General features: G+C 30.3%; 3 protein-coding genes across 10 annotated transcripts; 2 read left to right on the plus strand and 1 right to left on the minus strand.

Annotated features, from left to right (window-relative positions):
- The first annotated feature begins 483 nt into the window (after positions 1-483).
- Positions 484-7,755, plus strand: LOC148230923 (uncharacterized). Of its 2 annotated transcripts, none has more exons than XM_088193849.1 (5): positions 484-668; positions 1,055-1,201; positions 5,978-6,138; positions 6,207-6,395; positions 7,367-7,755. In XM_088193849.1, the coding sequence occupies exons 2-5, from the start codon at positions 1,063-1,065 to the stop codon at positions 7,538-7,540; spliced, it is 663 nt and encodes a 220-aa protein (XP_088049975.1). In that variant the 5' UTR covers positions 484-668; positions 1,055-1,062; the 3' UTR covers positions 7,541-7,755. The 2 variants fall into 2 exon arrangements, with proteins under 2 accessions (XP_088049975.1, XP_088049974.1); XM_088193848.1 differs by having other exon boundaries at positions 484-619.
- Positions 7,756-10,188: 2,433 nt separating this feature from the next.
- On the plus strand, positions 10,189-17,387 carry Csp (Cysteine string protein). Of its 2 annotated transcripts, none has more exons than XM_088193797.1 (2): positions 10,189-10,835; positions 15,263-17,387. In XM_088193797.1, the coding sequence occupies exons 1-2, from the start codon at positions 10,259-10,261 to the stop codon at positions 15,274-15,276; spliced, it is 591 nt and encodes a 196-aa protein (XP_088049923.1). In that variant the 5' UTR covers positions 10,189-10,258; the 3' UTR covers positions 15,277-17,387. The 2 variants fall into 2 exon arrangements, with proteins under 2 accessions (XP_088049923.1, XP_088049922.1); XM_088193796.1 differs by having other exon boundaries at positions 16,406-17,387.
- Positions 17,388-17,482: 95 nt separating this feature from the next.
- LOC148230925 (MFS-type transporter SLC18B1-like) lies at positions 17,483-27,242 on the minus strand. Of its 6 annotated transcripts, none has more exons than XM_088193794.1 (13): positions 27,149-27,242; positions 21,491-21,865; positions 21,187-21,433; positions 21,040-21,113; positions 20,753-20,969; positions 20,585-20,679; positions 20,277-20,511; positions 20,115-20,213; positions 19,957-20,052; positions 19,718-19,889; positions 19,456-19,657; positions 17,756-17,922; positions 17,483-17,691 (listed from the first exon to the last, which is right to left on the minus strand). In XM_088193794.1, exons 6-13 carry the CDS (start codon positions 20,631-20,633, stop codon positions 17,608-17,610), a joined length of 1,104 nt encoding a protein of 367 aa, XP_088049920.1. In that variant the 5' UTR covers positions 20,634-20,679; positions 20,753-20,969; positions 21,040-21,113; positions 21,187-21,433; positions 21,491-21,865; positions 27,149-27,242; the 3' UTR covers positions 17,483-17,607. The 6 variants fall into 6 exon arrangements, with proteins under 6 accessions (XP_088049920.1, XP_088049918.1, XP_088049916.1 ...); XM_088193792.1 differs by having other exon boundaries at positions 20,585-20,671; positions 20,749-20,969; positions 27,149-27,228; XM_088193790.1 differs by having other exon boundaries at positions 20,585-20,675; positions 27,149-27,214.
- Positions 27,243-27,461: the final 219 nt, after the last annotated feature.

Genomic DNA, 27,461 nt, shown 5'->3' on the forward strand with positions numbered 1-27,461 from the left:
GGAATGTTAATTGAAACTGTCACCAGATGGATAAGTAACACTACAAGTTTTTTTAAACTTAATAAACAGCGCAGAGTTTGTTGAACTTCTTAAAAAAATTGCACAAGCGGACCGGTAAATATTCGCAAAACCTGAATGGTTACGGACAAAATATTCTAAAAGCATAAAATTAACGATAAACCTTAAAAAACTTGTAAAAAACGTTCGTTTCAATCAATTTTCGTTCTCAAAATTTGCGGAGAGATCGACGCGCGTAAGCGCGACACTCGAATGATAAAATGATGTTATTCAAGTTTAACGATTTAAAATCAATATGAAATATTTATTATTATTAAATTTCAATGAAATATTTATTAATGTGTTATTGTGAAATGTTGAAAAGCGGATTATACCAATGATATTGTTATTATTTCAAAATATCGGTCATTAGAAGCGTTTGAGGACAACTGCCCGTATATATACCACGCTGTTGAATGAATGTACGTGTTCCTCAAGTCAAAAGCCGGTGGCAGCATCTTCAGTCGGCGGTTGTGCCTGTCCCCATCAGCTCAGTCTCGAAACCTGCTATAAATAGGGGTGACTTAATAACACCTGCCAGTTCTTCTAGCGCTCTCGGACGGTGTGTAGTGTTTATTGTTATAATATATTACCTGTGATTAAAATCAAAGGTAACATCACACACAATATATGCATACATACAGTGCTATAATATACATACTGTTATAGTTTAATAAATATCAACGAATTATTCATAATAAATTTGTTTATTATCTATCATCAAAATTTTGGTAATCGCAGATATCATTAGCTTTATTTAATTTATTATGGTTATATTTTGCCTTTATTATTAACAATTTATTCTATAAATATTAAAATTCAATTTTGTTTTTCAATTTGTATTAAGTTTCCATTAATTTTACATAAAAAATATTAAGCGAAATATCCTAAATGTTTTAAATCGTTACTACCATTGATAAAACACATATTTTTTTATTAATTATAAGCGTTCCAAAATCAACTCACATTATATTTAACAATTTGCGTATATTTTCAGTTATAAAAATGAAGGTTTTGACGGGATTAGTGTTATTTGCGACGTTGTGTGCGGCAGCTTATGCTCAATTTGCCAATGGAAGAATCCTTGAACCCCCAGTGCCAAATCTATGCGCTCAAAGAGCTATCCATGAAAGAAGAGCAGACGGTGAGTTTTTTTCTTATTGAACTTTCCTTCACATGCTAATAATCGAATGCATATTTTTCATTATTGTGTTACTATTGTCATTAATTACTGTAAATCTGTGAGAATGTAAGAGCTCCTCCATTCGATAGATGTGTGTGAATGTGTTTATTTTTTTGCTCAACTTTCATTCCGAAGCGTTTTAACGCGTGCTAATAAAAAGCAATTAGCGTATGTTTAGTATATTATACACACATCGCTTAATCCGTTTGCGAAAGGCTTGAGCGAAAAAATATTGTGACCCCATTGAGTCACAATAAGTCAGGTTTTTGTACAGCAGGTCGAAGAAAGTATCGTACATTTGCATGAAACATTTTTTAATTCAAAAGATATATTAATTTTTCTCGATCGCAATTGATTTGTATTAATTACGTGCTTTTGCGGTCTTTCGTCTGATTTGTTCGCTGACAATATTGATTTCCTGACCCACAAAATGACAGCTTTCGATTTTAACAGAAAAAAGCGAAAGTGCCAATAAAATTTACAAAGTGCGCGGAATAATGAAAATTTTTCGTTTCCTACGAAGAAGCGTCGAATTGGAATGCACGTCAGATAGCTTTTATCGGCTTTCGTTTGCGAAACTCATTAGGAAGACAAAAAACCGAAAGCGTCTTTAGTTTGCATTCCAACGGCCATGGGCAGATCCTGTTAATGTTCCGACAAAGTACATATTTTTTGTTCAAACAATGAACACACTCCCACAAGGTGTGGCAGCGAACAAACGGTACCAAAGAGAAGAGTTATGATAAAAAAATATCTCAACCAGTTATGTATTTAAATAACCATTCATAAAAAAAGAACTCTAAATATAAACTCAGGTGTGCTTGAGATATATACGTTTCGGATTTATTTTTATACATGGTTTATAATTAATTATAATGTGATGTATTCTATATAGTTATTTTTCTATTATTCAAGTGACCTGTTAATAATTTACAGTACAACAATTATACCACATAATAATTCAATTTGCTATTTTTTAATTATCTTTTTAATTTCATTGTTACGATTGAGTAATATGATGTATACTTAATTAATTTAAAATAATTAACCAACATTATAACTTTTTTAAGTGTTGGTTTAAAAATTCTCTGATTTTTTTTTATACACTTACAGTTTTTTTTCTTATTGTTGTAATGTATATATTTAATAATAGCTTTTCATTTTTCTTATGATTATTATTTTTACTTAGTTTTTTGGAATAACTATTTAACTATCTGATCTGCCATATATTTTTTTATAACAATTATTTATTTAAATTAAATGTATATTATTGCATCCTATTGTATAAATGGGCAACGAAAAAAAACTATACATTAGAAAACTAATAATATATAGTTTTACATATACATCAAGTAATTAAAACTAGGTGGCAAAATGTGTCAAGCTTAATTTTAGCGAAATAATGAAAAACATTAATAAAAACGACTATAACAAAAAATGTAACCCCTAGAACTGATCGCAAAAATCAGGTTTATTTCTGTGTGTGAATTTTTTTATTGTGCTGTAGAATAATCATATTTATAGAGAAAAAGTTTTTTTTCACCTGTATTAATTCGGTCAGTAATTTGAGTTTGATTAATAACTTAATTATGCAGTCAGAAATTATTATATTATCTGTTTTATAATATTAAAACTTAAATTTTTAGTTTTATTTTTATCTATTGTTGGTATTTATGAAGACAACAATAGTATTTATGATTTTTAAAACATAATGCATTATGAATGTTCTCTGTAAAATCGAATACATATGATTTTCAAAAAAAGGTTACATTCTTTTTAAATAGCCGCCATTTCAATAAAGTGGTTGATCAGACTGAATAATGATCTTAGTTAACTACACTAAAAACAGCAGTTATCTTAAGTAAAGACAATTATATTTTAATTAAATTAAAGTTGACTTTACTAATTAACAGTTATGATCGAAAAATCGATCAATCACAGTAATTACAGTAATTTTTTTGATGACAGTACAGTAATTGGAGAACTTTTCAATAAAATTAAAAAACATAATGTCTATTCAATTAACGGACAATTCTAACCGTTTCATTGCTATTACAAAAAACTGCGGTTTCAAAATTTGGACTAAAACGGTCCGTTCTATTATCAACGTTCGCAGCATTTCAATACGTAAATGTACGTAAAAAAATAATAAAATATCGGATACATATGCCGTAATATTAATCACTTCCATCACTGCTTATAGTTATTGACTGAATTTTGGGTCTTCTAGTGAAGATATCGCATTAAATCTTTGAAAGTTTTAAAAGTTGTGACATTAGAACATTGAAATTTGCCAAATATGTGTATCCAGATTCACCTTATAGTATTTGTATATATATAATATATAAAATGCACACATTTACTACCATAGTTTTAGAGTTGTTACAGTAACTTTAAATTTACGTTAATTTATTAAACTGATCTGCCATTTTGCTTCAAAATAGCGGCTATTAAAAAATAACTGCATAACTACAATAACAAAAAATATAATTTTTGTAGCGATTTTTAAATAAAAAAACTTTTAATAATAATTCATTATTTTAATATAGAGTCTTAAAATTGATTTAATTGTAATAAATATGTCTTTAATTTATTTATCGCTCAAATAAAAATTATATGTATTGAAAAACAACACATAGAGAAAATCAAATATTTTTAAATATATCATACAACTAATAATGACAAAACAGTACCAAAAATATGATTTAATCCAAGGTTACCAAGCAAAAAATATTGATTCATGTTTTCAATACTTTTGAATAAAATAATCAGCAGTATATTTCATTATTTCTATACTATAGCTTTTTTTTAAATAAATAAAATACATATTTCGTTTATGATATAAAACGGCCATGTATCATTTCAGCAAATGGACTATTCAAATTTATGTCAGTGTTGCCAGACGATGATTTTTTTCTTTGCAACGTAACTATGACGTTATCACATTATTATACTTATCAATATCGGATTGATGTTGAATGACGGTGACGCATAACGAAAGCGACTGGCACACACTTGCACATGATGTGACGAAGGAATGCACATAAAAAGCGAAGAAAGTAGTGTATGTTTTGTCCCACCTGTGCCCGTTTTCTTCCTTCTTAATCGATTTAAACACACTTCTCGGCAACCTCCTTTCGCGCCCACATAAAAGCTTCATAAATGGTAATCGAGCCATTTCGAAGCCTGGCACGCATGACACTATTGTTTAGGTTCAACGGATCCGCTCTCTCGACGTGCCAAGGCAGACGATACGCTTCGAGATAATTCCTCTTGTTCTTTCTGGTGGTCAACGCTAATCTTGTCATTCGCTGTGCGTTTTGCGGCCGTTGTCGTGTCACGGTCGGAAAATGCAAAAATGCATATGCATTATGTAACATTTTACCGAATATGAATAATGCAAATTATGAATTCAATAACATACTTGCATATATCTTCTTAGAAAATATAGTGGCATTTACATTTTATATTCGCGATCCCCTTATATATTATTAGATGGTTGAGAAAATCATCCGTTGTCATTGATTAACTCATTATATTAAAAACATATGCTTTTATATACGATCGATAAACTTTATGAACAATTTCAAAAATTGTGCATAACGTTTATTAAAATATTATGTTATCAGACGTGAAATTTATAAGACGCTAAAATTAATTAACTATTTATAAATAAATAAGTTTGTTCTAAGGATCAGCATATTTTATAAATATTTTCTGAACTTTATAACAATACTTGAATGTAAGATTCAAAACAACAGCATAGCATTTTAGCATATATACTTTTTCTTTTCTGAATTTTTAATGTGATAAAACCTTGGTGACCCAATTTACATATAATATATATTTAATTGTATATTTTATATAAAAAAACAAACATATGATATTAAATTACTCAAATCAAAAGTCACCGCTTGCACCTGGTGGTGAATTAAGAAAAATGTAGAGTGTAATTGTTAAATTATTTTTCATCGGCAACACCAAAACTTATTTATTTGCGATGGCCATGTTTCTCAAACGTCAATTAATATATAAGCAACTCACATACGCTCAAATGAAAAATAAAATATTGAATGTGTGTTCAATAATTTTCATTTTTAATTAGCTCAATGAAATGTCGCACGACTTTTCCTCATTAGCGCTAAGTTCGCGTGTAAGTTCCGCGTTTATGTTGTGTTACGCATTAGAAGACGGTTTGATCAAGATAAAGAACGATCGATAAAAAACGTTCATCTAAATCAGGAAGACGCGTTTTATTAAATCAGTAGGCGGCTTAGATAAATTATAAATCAGGAAAAAAATATGATTGAAGACGGCGCAACAATGGCAATATTACTTTCACGCAGTTTTATTCGCAACGTCACGAGCAATTTGTAATATGTAGTTATAAAACAATCGAAGCCTTTGAAAGTTAATCGTTTCTTATTAAAAGAAAGCGGTAAAAAACAGATACGGCGTTCGCTACAAACGGGTTGTCGCAAATTTACATTACAGGGTTGCCAACTGTCAAAGCATCATTTATCATCCCAATATACTATTTTTTCAAATAGACATATTCGAATAATTTTCACGTGTTTTTCACGGTCATTATTTTTAGCTATTTTGCATATCGTTTCAATGGCAGTCGCTGCTTTCATTCATTTTTTACACCTTGAAAATTATGCGAATTCTCTTTATTCTTCATATTTTAAATATTTTTTACATCTCAATACAAAAGTGGAATTAATTATTTTACAGGTAAGGGATACTTCTTCTCGTGGAGAGACCCGGCTTTGAAGAACGTCGAACAAGACTGGTTGGACGGTCGCAATTATTGCAGACAAAGGTGTATGGATTTGATTTCCATCGAGACTCAAGACGAAAACGAATGGATCAAGAGCAAACTAGTCAGAGAAAATGTAAGCTTGTTTTATAAGTTTAAAGCGACGAATCAGGACTTTTCTAGATAAACTGTTAAATCTTTCAGGTCAAATATATTTGGACTTCAGGACGAGTGTGCGATTTCAAAGGTTGCGATAGGCCAGATCTTCTCCCAGTTCGCGCCAATGGATGGTTCTGGACCGCAGTACTCCAAAAATTAGCCCCAACCACAAACAGGCAACAAAACGACTGGTCTGAAAATGGAGGAATCGGACAACCTCAACCGGACAACAGGGTATATATTTCAGTTAAAATTTAAATACAATCCACAAAATATTCGCAATCTATCTAGAATATAAAATTAATTGGCTAAGAAGTGTGAAACCGGCTTTCACAAGCCGGTTGTCTGTTTTTAACGACATGATTCCAAATTCTTACGATTGCCAATATAATATATTTAATTAATTTCTAGTAAAATATATTCATTACACATAAAAAGCTATAGACGTGTTGTTTAGTTTATGACTGGATTTTTTTATTTTGTAAATATCATTCAATTCGTATTCAAGAATAGATATAACAATAAACTCGATATACAAGAGTGAGTCAAATGAAAATAATAATATATATATATAATAATTTTATATCATAATTTACTGAACGAATGATTTTTTTACATGATCTCATAAGCATTTAATAAAAATCTTCCGGCAGTTAAAAATATCTGGCGATTACGGCAAATATTTATGATATTTGTGCACGTCGTTATTCTCTAAGCATGTATAATACATACTACATGTAAAGTGTTCTAAAATCCTTCACAGTGCTTTTACTGCATCTGATGTTATCACTTGTCTGCTACAGAACGTTTGTCGTTTCGGAACTTTTTAAGTCAAGTTGGTTAATCAGTGATCGTTTTTTTAATATTTCCATTTCGTTAAATGTATGCATTTTCTGGCCAAAATCAAGAGGGTTCCCTCCTATTGACCAAAATTCGGTTTAAATATACTTTGACTAGCACTATTATATCAGAAGTCTGTAATAATATCAATGAGGATAGTTGTCATATTTTTTTAAGTCTGTACTACAAATGCCCCCCCTGCCCCCAAATACCGTCCGTGAGTCTTACCTATTTCTATCCTACTTGAACTGTCTGAACTGTTATTTGACTTATTTTTATATAATAGTATAACGTGGATTGCCTAAGCGTTGTTCAATAAGATGGAATCATAACTGTTATTAACTTAAATATATTGTTTTTTACAGGAATTGTTGCAAGGAGGAGCGCCTGAAAACTGTCTCGCTGTTCTGAATCAATTCTATAACGACGGAGTCAACTGGCACGACGTAGCCTGTCACCACGTGAAACCGATAGTTTGCGAAGACAATGACGCCCTTTTGAAATACGTCAGATACACCAACCCCACTTTGAGAGTTTAAATAAAAAAAAATAAAAAACCTCATGTGTGTCATTTTGTACAATTGTATCAATTCTGTAACCATTTAGTTAACTAGTGTTTAAGTAAAATTATTATTATCTGTTATTTTATTGAAACAGGATCGAAAGAGCATTGTTCGTGTTTTTATATGATGTGAGCGAATGCAGCAGCAAATCGATGTATAAAATAAAAAAATAAAGACTGCCACCACAACAATCTTGATTTACTTTATTTATTTTTAATATATTCAATCTTCGTTTATTCGGTCGCAGATTAAATCATTTTAGTGAAGAGTCTAATCAGAGTTATCTAGCGCCGACGGAAGGCCGAACGCGAATCATATAATCGATATTTTTAGTGTGAAATGTTGCGAGTCTCAACGAATGTCATGTGCTTTAGGTTAATGAGTAATATTATCAAAATGCAAAACTTTAGCGTTTATTCGAACTATGATACGTTGCTTTGAATGCGTTTATTTTCATTATGCTGAACAGATTCAATAAATAGCCACAGTTGTCGTTTAAAGCTTTTTTATATTTCATAAACTAGAAAATACAACGTTCTTCAAAATTGTTCCAAAACTTATTTTTTATTTAAAGTAAGTTTTTGTGTGAACGATTTTTTTATAACTCTTATTAATATGTTTGGGGGAAGGTAGAGGTGCGAGTTTGTAATAAACCTAAGAAAATATATTATTAAAATAAATTAAAGGTATTTAAAAATTACCAAAAAATATCATTGAAATTTTCAAAAACAAATAAAAATAATATTGTATTTCTATAGTACTAAATGTGTTTCATATACGTATAATTTAAAATTATTATAATTAATAATATTTTTTAAATACTGTTTCTAACGTTGTGACACGACAAAAACTATAAACGGTTTAAAAATGTAAAGAAAGGGCATTAAATATGTGCGGATTGTGGTGTGTGGTACGTTTCGTCAACTTGAAATTGTCCATATGGTCACAAGTGCTGCCAGACGTATTTGATATTTAATTTTAGCAGCACATCACATGTCATATCAGCGAAGCTATTTGCCTTTTTACACTAAAATGTAAAGTGAGAAAAGCATTTTCGCGCAGTTTAATTAAAACAAAACCAGAATAAGCTACTGCTGGATTTAATCAAATGATAGTTATGATTACGCCACAATAGATAGTTAAAGATGCTCGGTTTTATCTTAAGAAATGCGCGCTACTTCAGAAATACTTAAATACTGCGCACTCTTTATGATGATCTAGTCCGTAGCATACTGGAAGCTGGTTCTTTTATATGGATTCCTTTTGCTTCATTTTGGAAGCGTTAGTATACGTTTCATTAGCAACTCGCAGAAATGTTTATATAATTGCATATAAACGTACATATTTATATATACTTTTGGAAATTGCTCAAAGACATAGCAAACAACCCTTCATCATCAGATGAAGATTATTGTAATTATGAAGTAAGTATTTTTCACGTTTATATTTCTAATTATTATTTATTATTAAAACAGTAATAATAAATTTTCATTATTTATAGTTGATATAAAATATATCAGATTCATCGAGAGTGTAACGAGAACACAAAACATCCGTATAATGTAAATATGATATCATCATTTTGTTATGATAAATAAATATTATTTTGCAGGAATCTTTTTATATATCGCATGCTTGGAGCTCACGTCCTCTATCTTTGTTTTTTTTGTTTCGTTTTGCTGATAATATGTGCTTGGCGTCTTATGTTTCAAAAAAAATCACACGATTCTGTTGCTCAGTGCAAAAGTTTTTAACACAGATAGAGAAGGCAGCAAAAACAAACGACCACCGGTGATTATCTTTTATAACAGAACAAAAAGCGGAGTTGATCTAAGAAGCAAAACGACTCGTAAATATTTTTGCACAGGAGGATAAGTAGTTGACAATTTAAAATATTTTTGGAGCTCATTGATATTATGGTTTTCAGTGCTTATAAGATATGTATCCATAAATATTCTGAATTGCGAATCAACAATCGACAGAAGAACGTTTATTTGCACGAACCACAAAAATCAGCAATAGAATTATTCGTGAAGATTTTGCCCCCGAAGATCTTTCTACATCGTCTTCGAACAGAAATATTCCTAATATTGGACGAAGACGTACGTGTAACTTTTGTTTTGGTAATAAAATTACGCGTTTATCGTGTTGTGTGTGTCACAGAACTGTGTGTCAAATACATTAAGTAATAATATTACCGGATTGCTAGGCATTTAGATTTTTTTAAATTTACTACTTTTGTGGCGAATCAGTCGAAATGTATTTCATACGCTTCCTATCAGTAAATTTAGTAAAAAAAACTGTAATTGCACGACAGTGCGCGAGACACGCACCGGCGTGCGAGCCCGCCAGTGTTGTAAAGTGAAGAGAGTCCGTCACGCCAGTGTTACCAGAGTGCCGGCAAGTTTTGGCCACACTAAATTAAAATAAACACATATATAAATAAGCCCCCCTAGAGTTGTAATAAAATAAAAATAAATCTTATTAATGTAGTCTTTTATAGTGAATGTGTATTTTTTCTTTATGAAAAATATTTTGTGAAGATAAGTTAACCATGTTTTGACGCATTCGGGCGGCGCATGCGCCGAGTTTTGGAGCGGGTTACTGGGCGAGCCGTTCGCTTCGGTCGGGAACCGTCGCCGTCGAGTCGAGGCGCGGAAAGCGGACAGCGGAAAGACAGCTCGACCGCCAGCCATGGACCGGCGCAAGCTATCCACCTCGGGCACCAGCCTGTACGAGATCCTCGAGCTGCCCAAGACCGCGGCGCCCGAGGACGTCAAAAAGACGTACCGCAAGCTGGCGCTCAAGTTCCATCCGGACAAGAACCCCAACAACCCGGGGGCGGCCGAGAAGTTCAAGGAGGTGAACCGAGCGCACTCTATCCTCATCGACCCCACCAAAAGGAACATCTACGATAATTACGGCTCGCTCGGCCTCTACATCGCGGAGCAGTTCGGCGAGGAGAACGTCAACGCTTACTTCGTGGTAACGTCCACTTGGTGCAAGGCGCTCTTCATCTGCTGCGGCGTCCTCACCGGCTGCTACTTCTGCTGCTGTCTTTGCTGCTGCTTCAACTGCTGCTGCGGCAAGTGCAAGCCGAGGACGCCCGAGGACACCGGCGACTACCACACCCTCGACAGGGACGACTCGGACGGCGTGGCGCCGGTGACGGCTCAGCCGGCGGCCCCCGACCGTCCCCCGCCGCCCATCGCCATGCCGGCGCCCGCCCCCGCCCCCGCTCCCGCTTCCGAGAACACCGGACTCTACACAGGTGGGGTCAACTATGGTATATCTCAATAAGGCGTCTCTTTTTGTTCTTCCATCGGCAGTCGACTCTAACAACTACTATATATATATATATACGCGAGGAATGTTTACAAAGTTTCAATTTACTGACAAACTGATCGATACCTTGATGTTCACTTGATTATATTGAATGATTTATTTTAGGTCATAATTTATATTCATATTTTTAAGTAGTACAATTAAATAGATTCGTTCAGTTATTCATGGGGTATTCGATGTTCCTATATTTTTATTCTGACCGTTTAATTGGTTGCCTTTCTTTTTTTTATTATGTTTGATTAATATTCTACGTTTTATACGGACCTTTCTGGAAAAAGTAGCGTCATGTTTATATTAAAACAAATATTTGTATGGCAGACTGTGATTCATCTTTCAGGCTTGTAAGATAATCTTTAACGTTGTGTTCACACACACGCTTGTCAACATTCAATACTTAAAAAATACGATTAGGCCCTTGACTCACATGTGCTTGTGAAATTTTGTTCCATTAAAATAAGCCTGGACATGTGTACTTAATGCTTACATAATAAAAATTACAATTCTCGCCAAAGTATCTAAAGACGATATATCAGATTTTGCCAATTTATGGGTTACTAATGAGAAACATGCTTATTTTACTATTCATTCATGTGAATGATTCCTATTGCAAATCTGCCAAAAGTTCACTCAATAGACAACCTATATGCATAATAGTATTTTAAAATACTCACTTTGTGTATGATTTGATATACCTTCCTACATTGCTGAAATTCAAAACAACCTTCCTCCATATTTTCAACAGTTTTAATTATATGTTAAGTATACATAAATAGATATTAAAATGTTATTATGTGAGTGTTTACTTTTCGATTCAACAAATTCACTAACACAGATCGTTTCGTCTCGTTTCTTCCATAAATAGAAAATGATCGCTCTTAGTGAATTAATTGTCTTTCGTGACTCAAAAACTACAGATGTAATTTGACAAACTAAATGACCAATAATCAGTAATGGCAAAATTTGTTGGCACAAAATTCCTATAACTTATTAAACATCCCTCGTTTATATGTTCATATTTGAAGCAGTGAAACATTACAAATGAGCTAATATCTGAGGAATGAAAAATTAATAATTTGTATCACTGTCAATTTTGGGCTGTCATTATTCATAAGTCTCGGATCGCGGATGCTTTTTGGTGGTGATGGCTAAAATTGGAATAAACAAATTCTTGGTCTCCTTCGTTGTAATACACCAAAAAACATCTGCAATCGTAAATTAACATGAACCAGCACGTTTTTTTTTACTTAAAACAATCACTGCCGATGTACCCGCACCGATCAAACGACAAAACTGTTCAAAAGGCAACTAAAAACCTGCCCATTATGCAGGATATTGTCAATTGTTATTTGATTATAATAACTAACGTTTGCTGTGTACCATTACTCACAACTAGCTGATGTTGTTAATATTTTAACGACAATATTTATATTAAAAATTATACAATAAAATAAGTCATCGCATGACAAAAAAAAATACTTAATCAGAAATATATAGTTATGGATTTATTTCGGTTATACTGTTTGTTTAATTAAAATTAATCAAAACGTTTGTAAAAGACGAAATTGTTAATAAGCTATAAAGTCGAAATACATTTTCTTTAATATTAAATTGAAACTGTGTTTATAATTAATCGTTGAAAATGTATTTAAGTTTGTGTGACTTTTTCATTGAACTTTATGATTAAAATGTTTACGCTCAAATGCGAGTTTTGCTCTGTATTATATAAGAAACTATTGATTAGTTAGCAAACAATTATTAATTATAATGAAATATATTAATTTAAAAAAAAAAAGACAAAGATCAGTTTTTACGATGAAGTGGTTTAGGAACTAAACGAAGAAGAAAAACGACTAATACATATACATATTCTTGTATGCACTTCCATAAAAGGCCTTCCATTTAAAGAGTGTAGTGGAAATTCAGCTTAGATTTTTAAAATGGATCAATATGTAATATTTAATCGATCCGTTCTCTTGAGTTCCTCGACTTTTGTTATTTTAATCGGCCGTGGTCGATGGACTCGAACGTTACTGGATGTAACACGACACCGTACGTACAGTCAGTTTACCCGTAACCGCATTCGACGCCGTCGACCATCGAGTTATAAAACCAAAGCTTTTTATTTAAATATTGTACGCATTTTAATCATGGATGCATGTTTTAAAATCGTTTTAATAATATTTGACGTTTACTTTAGCGTTATTGATATTTATATAATTCCACGTTTACATAATACCCTGGGATTTTATAATTCTGTTAAAAATTTACAAATATATATATAATATAATAAGATAAACTTAACAATATTCATATTATAGCGCTAACGATATATTATTATAAATGTCACATGTTATAACAAAACTATGTATACAGACTATCGATACACGTTAGTAATTTTTATAATAATATACATGTTATATTATAAAATATGGATCAGTTAAAATTTAAAATAGAGTTCCCGTTAATTTTTCTCCAATTCTGGAATGTTCTTTTATAATCAGTTGAGATAAGCCTTATTTTTGATCCAACATTTTTTTGTACTTAGTTATCTATTTCTGTTACCTTATCGTTTATATGTTTTTAAATCATGCACATACTAAAAATTATCGATATTGTGTTTATTTATTCGGTTAAATTAATTTTAATGTAATTTACATAAGAAGGATCGTATAATCGATCGGTGCCTAAGTCAATCGATGCCGAATAAGTTTGAAGATCGTCTGCGTATGTGACTCGACGAGGTAACGACGTTTTTAAAAACGACGGTAGATTTGAACACATTTCACGCATATATCATGAACATGTTGACTAACATATGTAGCATAATTATTATCTGGATATTTTTATTACTATAGATCAGCGATTTCCAACTGTAGTTTAGGGGTATATTCAGAATTGAATGGCAGACAAAAATTACAAAATATTCGTAGATTAGAAAAAGTCAAGGATTATAATTAATAAAACATATATAACTATTACAATAGTGAATGGGGGGCGATAAGATAATAATTACGAAAACTGTACCTCAATAACAAAAGACTAATGCTGCTCTGTGTATTTATACATACCGGTACTGCCCCTCAGGGCGACCAACCAATCATACGTTTTTGTGTGTTATCTGCTGAAAATAATAAGACTGTAGCTAACTGTCAGCTTGACTTTTTAGTTCTTTTGGAATATGTTCTATATACAAGCCACATTTACAATGGATTAATTACTAAAAAAGTATATTATACAAGTACCAAATACATTTAGCAACCACAGCGACCAAAGACACTTGTCAATTTAAAGCGACGTATCCAAAACATGGTTAAGCGATTAAAATCTAGAGATTTTTGTTTGAACCCAATCCTTAAAGTTGTCAGTGAAGATTAAGAGCCACTAAAATTAATGCAATTTATTTTCCAATATAAAGAAATAGGTCAAGGGGAATGTAAAGACAAAAATGTTTGTGAATTGCCACTATATGCAAATCTATTTTTAGTTCCTATTTTTCTATCGAAATTTAATTAAGAAGTCATCATGATTTCCATCATATTAAATATATCAATTCTTTGGTCAAGTTTCTGATTGTTCTGATTAATAATTTTAAGAGCATGTTTAAAAAATAAATGGTTAATCAGAGAGTAAACAATAAAGAAATGTGGGTATGCTATATAAATAACCAGTAATAAAATTCGCATTATCGCAACGATAATTGCTTATTAAAAATATGTTTAAATAAAAACAAATCCAGTGTACAACGTGAAGAGAATCCATTACACCTAATTGAGTATGTATGTAAGTTAACATGTTCTTGTCATATAACAACAGATGCAATCATACAGTACTTATACACTTGTTAAAATAATCGTTAAGCATTTATTAGAATAAAAATTCATTTATGTTACTAATTTTTGTCAATCTTGTTTTTCCTTTAACGACAAAGTAGTCATGCCTATTAATATATAAAATGTTCAGCTTATTAACTAATATATTTAAAATATTACGTGTACATGGTAATACGTATATACATACATATTATGATAAATCTTCTTTATAGTCGTATTTGCATATTTTTTTAAATTTTATTTATACATAGATTTGTAAGTACTGTGTTTTTATTGTATTTTTTAGCTGCAGTAGTGTATTTCGTGAGATTTTCGCTTCTTACTAAACTTCTCTATAATGTATTATTTATATTAATGAGGTACTTCATTGATAGAGCGCAATCAAATGATGAATTAGACGGGTTTTCAAAATGAAATAAGATACATTATAGAAAAGTTGAAGTATATGTTATAGTAGTGTATTTATTTTAACTATGTATTAAAATAGTATCGTCCTAACTTATTTTTATTTTGTTCTCTACAGATCCGAAATACTAAGTGACGGTTATAAACACTATTGCCAGTTTCTAGTTTTTGGCCGATTTCAAGATATATTAACTACGTTGTATTGCAATACGGTATTAACAAAAATAAGCACGTTTCACTGTTGTTAAAAATACGGAGATTATATTGTGATGATTTTTTTTAGACACAAGATCATTATATTTGCTATTTTATATTATATATATACTTTTTTTTGCTTTTTTTAAATGTAATTATTTGTAAAATTTTATACTTCCGCTTTTTAATCCCAATGGTGTTTATGTGTCATATCAGAGGAAGGAAATGTATCGTTTTAATTGACCGTTATGTGATAATATAATTGCACCAAATTGTTTGTAATCTATATTTATATTATTATAACATATATAATTCATACGTAAAGTAATAATTCTTTGATTTTTTTTAGTAATATTTAGTCGCTCTCGACTTTATATAGCATTTAAAATTGTTATTACGATTTGTAAATATATATAAATTTTGGACTTGTTAGAATGCGCTAGTTGATTAAGCACAAACGGCTCTCCTTTTGCTACTTTTTGTTGATATTCGTCAAAAATTGCATAGGAGCGGTCGTTTGGGTATTTAAAACTTAATATGTATGTGTGTATGTTACTGTGTACATAAAATGTAATTGTTTTGTAATATTTTTATCATTCATTTTGTATTACGAGTATTATTTTTTTGTATTTTGGTTTAATTATACAAATTACCATATAAAAAAATCATTTCATTTATTAAAGAAATAACCTTATCTATTTCGACTATCTTACTTTGGGTGGTATTCGTTTTACAAAAAAATAACTACACATATATATTAACAATAGTCTACGAGTAGACACATCATTCATCGCGACATTTTTATTTGTTATAGGTCAAGCTTAATGAATGGATTGTTCAAGTAAGGTTCAAACACATTACCTGCACAAACCTTAATGTGCTTCACATTTTTATGTTTAAATGGAAATCGTCGATATTAACGTTCAAAGATTCAATATCTATAATAAACTACTTTTTTTAATTACGCTTGTTTTATCTTTCAACATAATAAATGCCACTTTTTATAATATAGTTTATTTAAGTGATCTTTTGTAATTATAATTTCTATTTTGTTTTGTTTTTACAGGTGGAGGTCCAAAATACACGTAATGCAGAATATTTTTTGCTTTGGCAATAAACTGCAAAAAAACCTTGTTATGATATTTTTTATATGTTTTTTCCATATTTATTTGCATTATATTCACACAATCTTTGAACAAATAAGGCACTTTCACGTTACTCGGTGTTTGAATAAAGATAAACTTTTAAAAAGGCGCTCGGTCACTTTGAAAAACAATGAATATCGATAATTGAGAACATGAAAGGTTATCTCCTTATGTATTTTTATCTATTAAATCATGAGTTATACTTACTGTTCTATAATATATGATCTAGTCATCGAATTTCTTGATTTTTACCATTATTTAATAAAAAAAAATGTATTCAAAACATTAACGAGTTAAATTCATGTTTACTATTACTGTGAAAATCTCGAGTGTTGCACTTTTGGTTATTATTAAGCTACGGCTAACCAAAGTTGAGTGTTATATTTGTTAGCGTAATCTATTGTATTAATAAATCATAGTCTATTAAAATTATACGTTATAAATAAACACAAATCTTGAATTAAAACAAAAAGTGCGGTTATTAGCGAATTGTGAGAGTAGAATAAACGATCATTATTCGCGTACTCCGTGTAAATATGTAAATTCATTGAACTACTAGAGTATCGTTTATATTAGTTATAAAAATACAACAAAAACCAATATTTATAATACGTCATTCCACAAACTTTTTAAAATCGTTTTCTAGAATTAAATTAAAATATACAATTATTTATTGTTTTTGTTAAAAAATTACACTGTGTTGCAATACCATCGAATTAAGCGTTTAATAATCATCTCATACATTTGTACATTAAATGACATCATAAAATTTACAATGTATGTATGCTAGCTTAAATTTTTCATGAAATTTGAACTTTTTACTGTTGTAAAATTTGACGACAAATAATATTGTAATATTGAATTATAACGTTTATGTGAAATATAATTAAGTCAAACGATTAATGTGTGTATTATTTATTAAAAGATCGGGGATTTGTTAAACGTGTTTTGCTTCTATTGTTAATTTGATGAACGTGTTCCGATAATGAAAATTAATATATTTTAAAGTCGTTTAATAGGCATAAACGGAAACATAATCATGCATATACAACTTTTATTCTATAATATAACAAGATTTTATTATTTTAAAAGAAATATCACAATAATTAATTAAGATGTTTTTCTATACTTCACAAGCACCACCTAAAGATATATTTATTGTGCCCCGTACATCAGTCTTTTCATCTAATTTATCTAAATCATCATCCTGAAATTAAAAATTTCATGAAATGCATATTTCGTAAAGATTTGTTTAGCATGTTCAAACTTACGTCGTTACTATCCTTTCTGTTTTGTTTATAATAATTCACTTTGTTAATGTTATGTTTCAACATTTCTATTACTCTCAACCTTTCCTCGTGTTTTTCACTAGTATTTGAAACATCAAAAAATTGTGTTCTTGGCATCGACTGACTTCTGGTTCTTGTTACCGTCTCACCTAAAACATTGAGTTTTATTTACATTAATTCAGTAATATTTTTTGGCATATATATTAATACAATTTAGCTCATATTTAATTGTTATTAATAACATGGTAAATTAGGAACGTGCTGTTTGGGTGCCCGTTACTTTATGTATGTGCGAGCCAAAGGGATGATATCTCGCCACGCGCCTGATTCGTAAGTACGTATTGCAAAAAATTGTATCTTCTAGTCCCCCAACTACACGCACCCGAATAGCACGTTCCCAATTTATCGTGTTATTGGGGGGTATGATGTATGTAAAGATATATGAATCAGAAGCTTTACGTCAGACAATTGCTCTTCCCCTAACACTAGATTTACGGATATAAACCTGTCAGTTTGATGGTATATAGTGGCCAGATTTTCAAAAATAAAAATAGTGTAAATATTTGCATTGTTCAAATATAAAAAGTGATAAAAAATACTGTGTGATACAGATCAAATCAGAAACCCATCAATTTTACTGGTTCTGTAAATCTAGTTTTAATATATTTTATATTATATGTTATTCATTGGTATAACAAAGACGGTAAATTTTGTCTTAAAGTATAAAATATTATAAATGATAATCAATATTTAAAAAGCACTACAAAAATAAAGATTGCTTAATTTTATGTGTGTAAAATTCGTTGCTTAAGTTCTTGCAGATGCTGACAAATCGAGAGGTATGTACGATTGTTTAGATTGCATCATTTGAGACCTGAGACCAGTGTTGTTTCTATTATTCATAAACGACAGACATATATTTAAGACTCGAAAGTGTTCAATTCGTCTTTGCAGACCGATCTGGATATCTTTTAGCATTGGAAGTGCCATGACGTGTCGTTTTCCAGATCTTTATTACCATTGTACTTTTCTTATTACTAGAGAATTACACTAAAGACCTCGGTATTACGTTCGAAAGAAATATAAATTCTCTACATTTCAATTATATTTGGGCTAAGTTTACTAGGATGCATAACAAATTATGTGAATATGAAGAGCAACAAAGCCACAATAGCCACACAAGCTTTCAAAAGCTAATATTTTTAACTACTGTAACAAAAACTACTTAACCGCACCAAAGTACCTTCAAAACAGGCATCAATCAATTACCATTGTCTCGTACACCATATATATTGTTAAACAGATATTTTTGTCATTATCGGAAGCAACAATTCTCTCCCATTTGTCCAAGAAAACAAATGAGAAACATGACATTTCCTCACATCAACACAACTCAGAGAGCACCACTCGACTCAGCACCACGAGGAGTACTACTCTACAAGTCTACATTACTCCCGATCGTTTGCTACAATCCCTTTTTGATAAACCTGAACTTTTCCTCGTTCAACACCACCACTCAATATACTGACAACTACATTTTATCTGTATATCTATATGAATACGAACACCTATTTGAATGTACTTTGCTGATTATATTTCATTTTGTACAAGTTTGTTGTAAATATATTAGTTATTTTTAATAATTTTAATTTTAGATAATAGAATTAATAAATTAAACTCACCAGTTACATTGAACAATTCACTATGATTCTCGAAACTTTTATAAAACTCCCCACTTCTAGATAACAGCGGTTGACCCTCGTTCGACTCTGAATCGTTGCTATTCGAACATCCGTTATCAGAAACGGTTATTTCTGATGTAGTCGAACTTCTCGATGGTTTTATATTTTCTTTGATAGAAAAGAACAATAGTGTTATGATAGCCTATAATCAAATTACAATATGCATTACATAAATAATAAACATATTCATTTTAAGACGTACCAATGTGAACGTTAACGATGCCATAATCGTGGAGCAAATGGGAAAACCATAATTTTTTAAGAAGATACCGCCCAACGAAGGACCTATAACTTCGCCTAACGAATACATACAGCTCCATACACCAGCAACGGCTCCATAAGTTGCCAAATTGTAACTACAACCACCTTCTTCTCTATAAATATTTTAATATATGCCGTTAATTGTTTATTTAAGATAAGTGAGAATAGGAGAAAACTTACACTGAGCTCAAGAGTACACCTTGAAACGTCGGTAAGAGAGTCAACGCTACAGATATGCCAATAATGGATAGTCCTATTATGTTTAAAGTTAACGAACTGAAATTTGTATTCATTAAATAAAGGAAAATTAAAATATAATTATATTGTGTTATTAAAACCTTTTTAAAAACGGTAATAATGGCGATGGTCCAAGAAGTAATAGTCCGACCGTACAGAACATTAGACCCCATACCATCATACACCAATGTCTATCAATCCTGTTACATAAAATTGTTTATTACTCTTATGAATAAATGAAATAATGATCAATTGTGCCATACTTGTCAGAGAGCCAGCCCCAAAATGGACTTGAAATCCCATATAGTCCGGAAAAAAGAAGAAAAATTAATCCGACGTGCTCGGTCGATAGATCGAATTGTCTCAGATGCGGTTCTAGAGTCGGATCTAAAAATGCCCAGGTGTTGGATACAACGATGATCACCAAGCTAATGATAAATACTGTTGGAACTTTGAACAAATTCAATATAGATCCAGTTAGATTATGAATGGTGTTTTCTAGAAGAAGTCATGGAAATGGGTTAGTTATACTTAATATTGTTTTAATAATCATAATTGAACTTGTAATAACCTTCTTCAGCTGGTAACAAGAAGAAATTTATTGGTATAGTCAAAACCATTGCAATACCGAGGACGTAAAATGGCAGCCCGAAGCCCCCTACCTTCCTAAACACAACAAAATATTTTAATCATATAATTTTACAAGCATCTGTATGTTTAAGATTTAAACATCACATACGGAATAAAGTAATCCTCCGATGGCGGGTCCAACTGACATTCCCAGACCAATGAATGTTTCTAAAATACCAAGCACGGCTGAAATATTGTTTGGAAAAGCGTTCACTACGAAAACGTAGCTTGCGGTAGAATAAGCACTGGCTCCGAGAGCTTCAAAACCACGAATCATGAAGCAGAATGTAGTAAAGCGTTCATAATCATAAATGTATTCCAAAAATCTAAAAATTAGGTTATTAAATATTGCAATATCAATAAGAATATAGAGATAATTAATATATATGTACATACCCGAATAAAATATTGCATGTTCCTGTTACGAACACGCCAGATATAAAAACAAATTTTGCGCCTAAAACTGGTAACTGAAACATAACTTATTACTATACAACAAATTTGCATTACAAAGATAATAGATTGCTATTAGTATTAACTTACAAGTTTTCCAAATAGTGGAGAAGTTAGAAACATAACAAACGCATAAAAGCTAAACACTAGACCGGACATTGCTTCACTCAATCCTTTCTCTTGAGCTTCTCTAGGAAAAAACGGAGCCATGATTGACATTGAGCAAAAACTCATAAAATCGACTAAAGCGATCGTTATCAATGTTAATATTTGTGATTTTGAAAATGTTCTTATTCTAGTAGGTAAAGGTCGTGCTTGCGTCCTCAGTAATCTGAAACTAAATACATACAATTTAATAGGATTATATATTTCATGAAAAATTATAATATTATACCTTTCTCTGAATCCTCTGGCTTCACTGGAAGTCTCATCACTTACTCCGCACCAACTTCTACTTCTTCTATACGTAATATCAACTGTTGGCGATTTAGTTACGTTACAAGAACAAACTAAACCCTGTTCTGTACTCGCTTTGTCGTCACTTGAGCACACATGCCTGAGATTTTGGATTCGAGCGTCAATAGCAGAACTTCCAGCTACATCGTTAGTGATTCGGTTTTCGTCCTCCTCACTTTCCAAGAACTTGATTTTCTTCTCGGGCCGTACATTCTTAACTTCGATGGATCTTAGGTCTCCGTTATCTATCAATAATATATTGTCACTATCCATTTTTATATATTAATCATTGAAGTGATTTTTTAATGTAAATCTGAAATAGAAATAATGTTATAATTAAGAATTTTTAAGTGAACATTAATAAACCATTTAATTAGATAACATGCTTTATTGATTTTCCTACACGCTAGGGACTATGTATTTACAAAGTGACCCTGAGATCTGTATGTACATACATAAATACTTCGTATGTACATACAATAACTAAAGATGTGGTATGTGTTGCCATTATAACATCACTGAATTCAGAGATTCAGGTTTATATAATAAATAAAATAGTTTAAATAATAAAGAAGCATTTATAAAAATCAATTTATCTAAATATAATTAATAATAAATATATTAGATCTGTTTGGTTTGTATTTTATATTAAAAAATGAAAATGAAAATATTTCGCTAAGTAGTTTGTTTTAAAATTAATAAAATTACTTGAAATTAAAATTATTATTTGCTCCCAATTATTTTAAATGTAAATATAATAAAATTATACAAAAGCGAGTCAAACAAAAACCTTAAATATGTAATAAAAAATCAAACCAATTGTCCTGTAAATTATCAGTAATTTATTTTATGTATCAGTAGTAGGCAGTACGAATCACGCATGAAACAACAGTAGAATGATAGTTCAGTGTGGTGATGCAAGAGTATTACTCAAGCAAGTGTACGAATGGACTAGAAAGTTCTATGGCAGACTTTTTTCAGAATGTGAAAGAAAATCGCTAAATAATATTTAACAAAATCAGAACACTACATCATCCATGATGTTCTGGGGGACTACTAGTACTAATACGATATTCGCATGTCTCGACAAAAATAATATAACTGCGCATTAAAATTGCATTTTTAGAAATTAATAATTAAAAAAATTGTAAATTTAAAAACTCTATTGTTTTTTTAGCAATAAAATTTTGAAAATAAAATACTATGGCATTTCACTGCGCATTTTTAATTATTAATGATCAATGGTTTTAATTACTAATTAATTGCTTATGAAAAATCAGGTTTAAGATTTCGAGTTGGATAAACTATAAGACCATGAGAAAATCAATGCTGCATTAATTGAGCGTAGAATAATAAAAACATTCTTTCAGTTGATATAGATTGAGTTTCAGATTTTGGCAGTCTCTTGCGTACTATTGCGCAATTGGTTTATAAATGGAAACGCGAATGTCACAGATATAAACAATACAAATACAGAAATTGCGATATGTGAACATTTGTAAAATATATGACTAACTATATATAAATATCACATGACATGTTAATGCTAATTTATCGGCTTAAAAAATATTATTGTACTTCTAGAGCAGGGATCGGTAACTTTTTCAGACTCGCGAGCCACATTTGCCTTTTAGTTTTAATATTGTGTAGAAATATTATTTCTCTTTATGAGTTAATATAATGGATATAGGGGACACGATAAATACCGTAGTTTATGTCGCAGATTTCATTAAACTTTTTAGAAAAAAATACATAATTATAAATTTATTAACTAAGCTCGTAAGCCAGCTTGAACTACCATCTTATTTTAAAATAGCGGTTATTTATAAAAAAAAACTCCATTAAAAAAAACAACGAGAAAAAAGGTAAAAGGTCAATTAAAATTAAATAAAAAAAATGTAATTTACTAGCATAGTTTTATTTACTGACTGCCAGAAAACTTTATTATTAGAAATATATGTATTATCCTCCTATCGATTTAGACGAGGTAAAATTTGAACCGCTTCTCTCAGATGCCTCGAAATAAAGAAGCGTTATTTTAATTTTGAAACACGAATACAAACTAAAGTTTTTACTTTACCAGCAATTAACGGCGAAGCATCTTAAATATTATCAAATTAGTATAAAAATTAATAGATAGTCATAATTAAAGTGATAAGGTTATTGCTGTGTGTGCTGATAATACCAATACCAACTTTGGCGCTATAAATCGCAAAGGGAATAAAAATGGATATAAGAAATTAATGCATTTACTTCATAAAATAATTCTTGGAATTGTATGTAATGCCCATATTGCTTCCATTGCATTAACACTGCAATGCCATTAACTGTATGGCAACTGATTTTGAAGTTGTTATACCTCAAATATATTTACATTCTGAGCGATTCACGATACGAGTCACCTCCTTAAAATAAATTGCGAAGAAGCCTCGGTTGATTACAAAAAAACTATTAAGGTATTTCAAAACGAGATGGTTGACTCCAATGCCGGCTGTTGAACGAGTGTTGCAATTATTCGAACCTCTTTAAAGTCATGCTTCCTAAGTTTGGAAAAATGTCCTTTTTTAAATAAATCTGCTAAACTAATTCTATGTTTTATTTGCAAACAAGCAGCTATGTTTCATTTACTTGTAAAAAATATTGAAAGAGCAAATATAACTCCAACAGAAATATCTGTGCAATGTAAAATATTAAAGGAACAGCTTAAATATTGTATTGATGGAACTTTTCTACCATTAGTTGTAATTACTCATTTTGATAAATTGGAAGAGATACTGGGAGTAAGAAGATAATTAACTAAAGAAGCAGTGTAGTTCATAAAAATGCTTTTGAGTATTTGTAAAATTGGACTCAGCAATCTAATAAATATACAACTGTGTTTGACTGAATAGTATTGAATGGAATCAAATTCTTGAAACAGATTTATTCATGATGGAAAATTTAAACATTTCCATCAACGACAATTTGTTATTTGACGAAGTACACAAAATCAACAATACCATTAAAGAAAGAGTGGACTGAAGATGTAATTGATAAGAAATAGATGACTATTTTTGATTTGTTGAAAAAGCAAAATATTGCCTATGACAATATAAAATTTTTGATTGTAATGGAATTGTGTTTACCAACTTAGAGCGAATGTTTTCCATTTGCAGTGATATCTGGACAAATGAAAAATCTAGACTAGCTGTTGAAATATTGGCAGCAATGGTTGTAGTTAGAATGTTAATATAAATCTAGATTGCATATCGTTCCTGAAGTGTTTTTTGAGTAAATGGATTTACTCAAAAAATGCGAAGAAACTATAAATATGAATAGGTCAATCTTTTGGAGTTTGAGTTCAAGTAGCTAAGAAAAAATTTCAGTGGGTTTCTAAAAGTGTGTGAACGTTGAATGTTTTTTTAAGTAAAATCATTTACAATATATATAATACAATATAAATAATATTACTAAACGATTTATTTTTTATATCCATTTTGACCAATATACGTTCCTTTGATATGTATCAGAATAGTGGGATTAAAGTGGCACTAGTGGAGCTAGCCAATTTACACGTATAACCATTGCTGTTATACTCATTAACTGCTATCTTTAGAAATATAATGATGAGGTGTACTTGGCCGCTCAGTAGGAAAATTTGTATGTATTGCTATAAACTGCTGTTTTTTTTAAATAACATCAGTTTTTTTACTACTTCTATAAATTTAGCTTTTAAATAATGATTTATTCGATATTGGAGTGACTACACGCTAGGGATCTTATCTAAAATGTTTTCGTTCAACATTTTAGCTACCCCTGATAAACAATATCTACTTTAAAACAATGAGAGAATAGCGACAAACAAAACAACAATTTTTTTTATTTAAAATACGTTGCTGACGAATATTAGATTAAATAAAATGTATTTTAATATATATTTATTGATTGAAAATTTTATTAAAATAGTTAATTTTGTTTAATTTAACTTCTAAAGTTAATTCTGCTAAAATAAAATTTATATATTTAATATAATATATAGAAGAAATATTTATTTTTTCTTTTTATTATATTTAATGATCGTTAAATTATTTAATTAAATATATTCATTCATAATGGCATGGACTTATAGCAGCATTTATTAAAAAACTATGGACTATAAAAGGTTAAGCTTTATAAGATTAATCATTTAGTGTAGGTAGATAGCGGATAGTTGTAGTTATATCATATATATATATATATATATATAAGGATTAATTAAAATAATTTATTATCATTTTCTTAACGATGACGATTTTATTTGAATAAACTAGTCTGAATAGTGCAATATGCTAGTTATTTATGCAATGAGTAACAGTCACGTTTATCTTTTCTAATTGAAGGTCAATAATTTCAACCTTGCACTATATGTTATATCCTTTTATAAATAACGTTAGTCACGTGGTTATTATTCATATTTTCTGATAATAAGCGGTCAAGTGTCATTCATTGGAAATATGTACAAAGTTCAATCGTCGATTAGGTATTAAAATATATTACTATAAATTTGATGCAGCGTGTGCATCGATAGGAAAGCATCGTTCGAGTATGCGTGCAAAGAAGCCATTTGAACGTATCGAATGAAAACCAGATCGATATTTTTTTACCGAGGAAGTATTACTAAGATTTGCATGTCTTGAAAAGGCTTATTGGATGTCCTCAACGAAGGATGTTTTCCACATTAAAGCCTTATCGGGACGTTGACTTTGCGTTTTTGGTTTTTATTTTTGTATTTGAAACTGGTTTCGATGCAACTCACTGATTCAAAAAAGTAAAAAATGATTTTCAGCTAAAAGCAACGACTCTAAAAATAAATTTATTTATGACAATAATTATTAATAAAAAATCATACATTGAAAAAAATTATCTACGTTTACGTGCATCGGTAAATGAAGGAGTAGAAGAGAACAAGTAAATAGATCACAGATAAAACTGACGAGTAAAGATAAGGCAAAGTCAAGATTTTAAAATTGTTATCGAAACGTTATACTGCAAGAGACAACAGTTTTACAATCTGTGGAACAAAAACGATGATTTTAAATTGTTGCATAAAATTAATTCGCTGCATTTATTATTTAAAATATACAATATTATTTTATAAACTATTTTTTATTGTAAAGATGTAAGAAAATAGATAATAGTCTGTATAAAAATGAGTTTGAAAATCATAGCACTTCGATTTGTTACCATATCATTATATCGTATTATCTATTAAGTCCAATTAATCACATGTGCTTAAACAATAATATGATACGTATCACGTAAGCTAGATAAAAAATCATATCGTGCAATAAACTAACTATACTATAAAACGTATGCTAAAAATTGTTATATTGAAAAAATCTGACGATGTTAAAAGCGCTGTGGAATTTTCTTATATTTAGTAGTTGAAGAATTAAAAATTATTGATTATAATATTTTACAATATATATAGACGTGAATAGCTATTAGAATTCAGAATCTCTTTCACGTTATTGTTGTCATGGTACATTTACAGATGCAGTTTTAATGTTTTACACAAGTTTAAGAGAATACGTAGGTCAAGTAGAGTAGATAAATAAGTAGCAGAATAAACACTTACTTTTATCAATTAAAATTGATACAATAACGCTCATCACCAGTGAACAAGTGACATTGCCGGTTGCACGATGTCAACTACCAGCATTTATATCTATATATAATATCGACTAGCAGAGTCAGGGGTTCATAACATTTTTTAATTATACATATTTTTAGTGTTTTAGTTTCAATTTTCGATTATAATGATTTAGAGCAACTTGCTTTTTTTAATGCCAAGGAAAAGTGTGTCAAATAAAATCTTTAAACTGCAATACAAATTTAGCTATTCTATAACTTGGCAGCAGTATTACATATATTTTTAAGATTCGCAATTT

This window comes from Plectrocnemia conspersa, unplaced genomic scaffold (assembly GCF_051122295.1).
Source record: "Plectrocnemia conspersa isolate PC_06_02 unplaced genomic scaffold, ASM5112229v1 ptg000010l, whole genome shotgun sequence".
In the NCBI taxonomy this organism is placed as follows: Eukaryota; Metazoa; Arthropoda; class Insecta; order Trichoptera; family Polycentropodidae; genus Plectrocnemia; species Plectrocnemia conspersa.

Excerpts from the sequence above, each read along its gene's own strand:
- LOC148230925 (XM_088193792.1), bottom strand. The coding sequence starts at position 21,825 with ATGGATAGTGACAATATATTATTGATAGATAACGGAGACCTAAGATCC. Across the intron at positions 20,672-20,748 it reads AGGATTACTTTATTCCGTAT|GGGGCTTCGGGCTGCCATTT; the intron begins GTGATGTTTAAA and ends TTAGGAAGGTAG. Across the intron at positions 20,512-20,584 it reads CTTGTTACCAGCTGAAGAAG|AAAACACCATTCATAATCTA; the intron begins GTTATTACAAGT and ends GACTTCTTCTAG.
- Csp (XM_088193796.1), top strand. The coding sequence starts at position 10,259 with ATGGACCGGCGCAAGCTATCCACCTCGGGCACCAGCCTGTACGAGATC. Across the intron at positions 10,836-16,405 it reads GAACACCGGACTCTACACAG|GTGGAGGTCCAAAATACACG; the intron begins GTGGGGTCAACT and ends TTGTTTTTACAG.
- LOC148230923 (XM_088193849.1), top strand. The coding sequence starts at position 1,063 with ATGAAGGTTTTGACGGGATTAGTGTTATTTGCGACGTTGTGTGCGGCA. Across the intron at positions 1,202-5,977 it reads CCATGAAAGAAGAGCAGACG|GTAAGGGATACTTCTTCTCG; the intron begins GTGAGTTTTTTT and ends ATTATTTTACAG. Across the intron at positions 6,396-7,366 it reads AACCTCAACCGGACAACAGG|GAATTGTTGCAAGGAGGAGC; the intron begins GTATATATTTCA and ends TGTTTTTTACAG.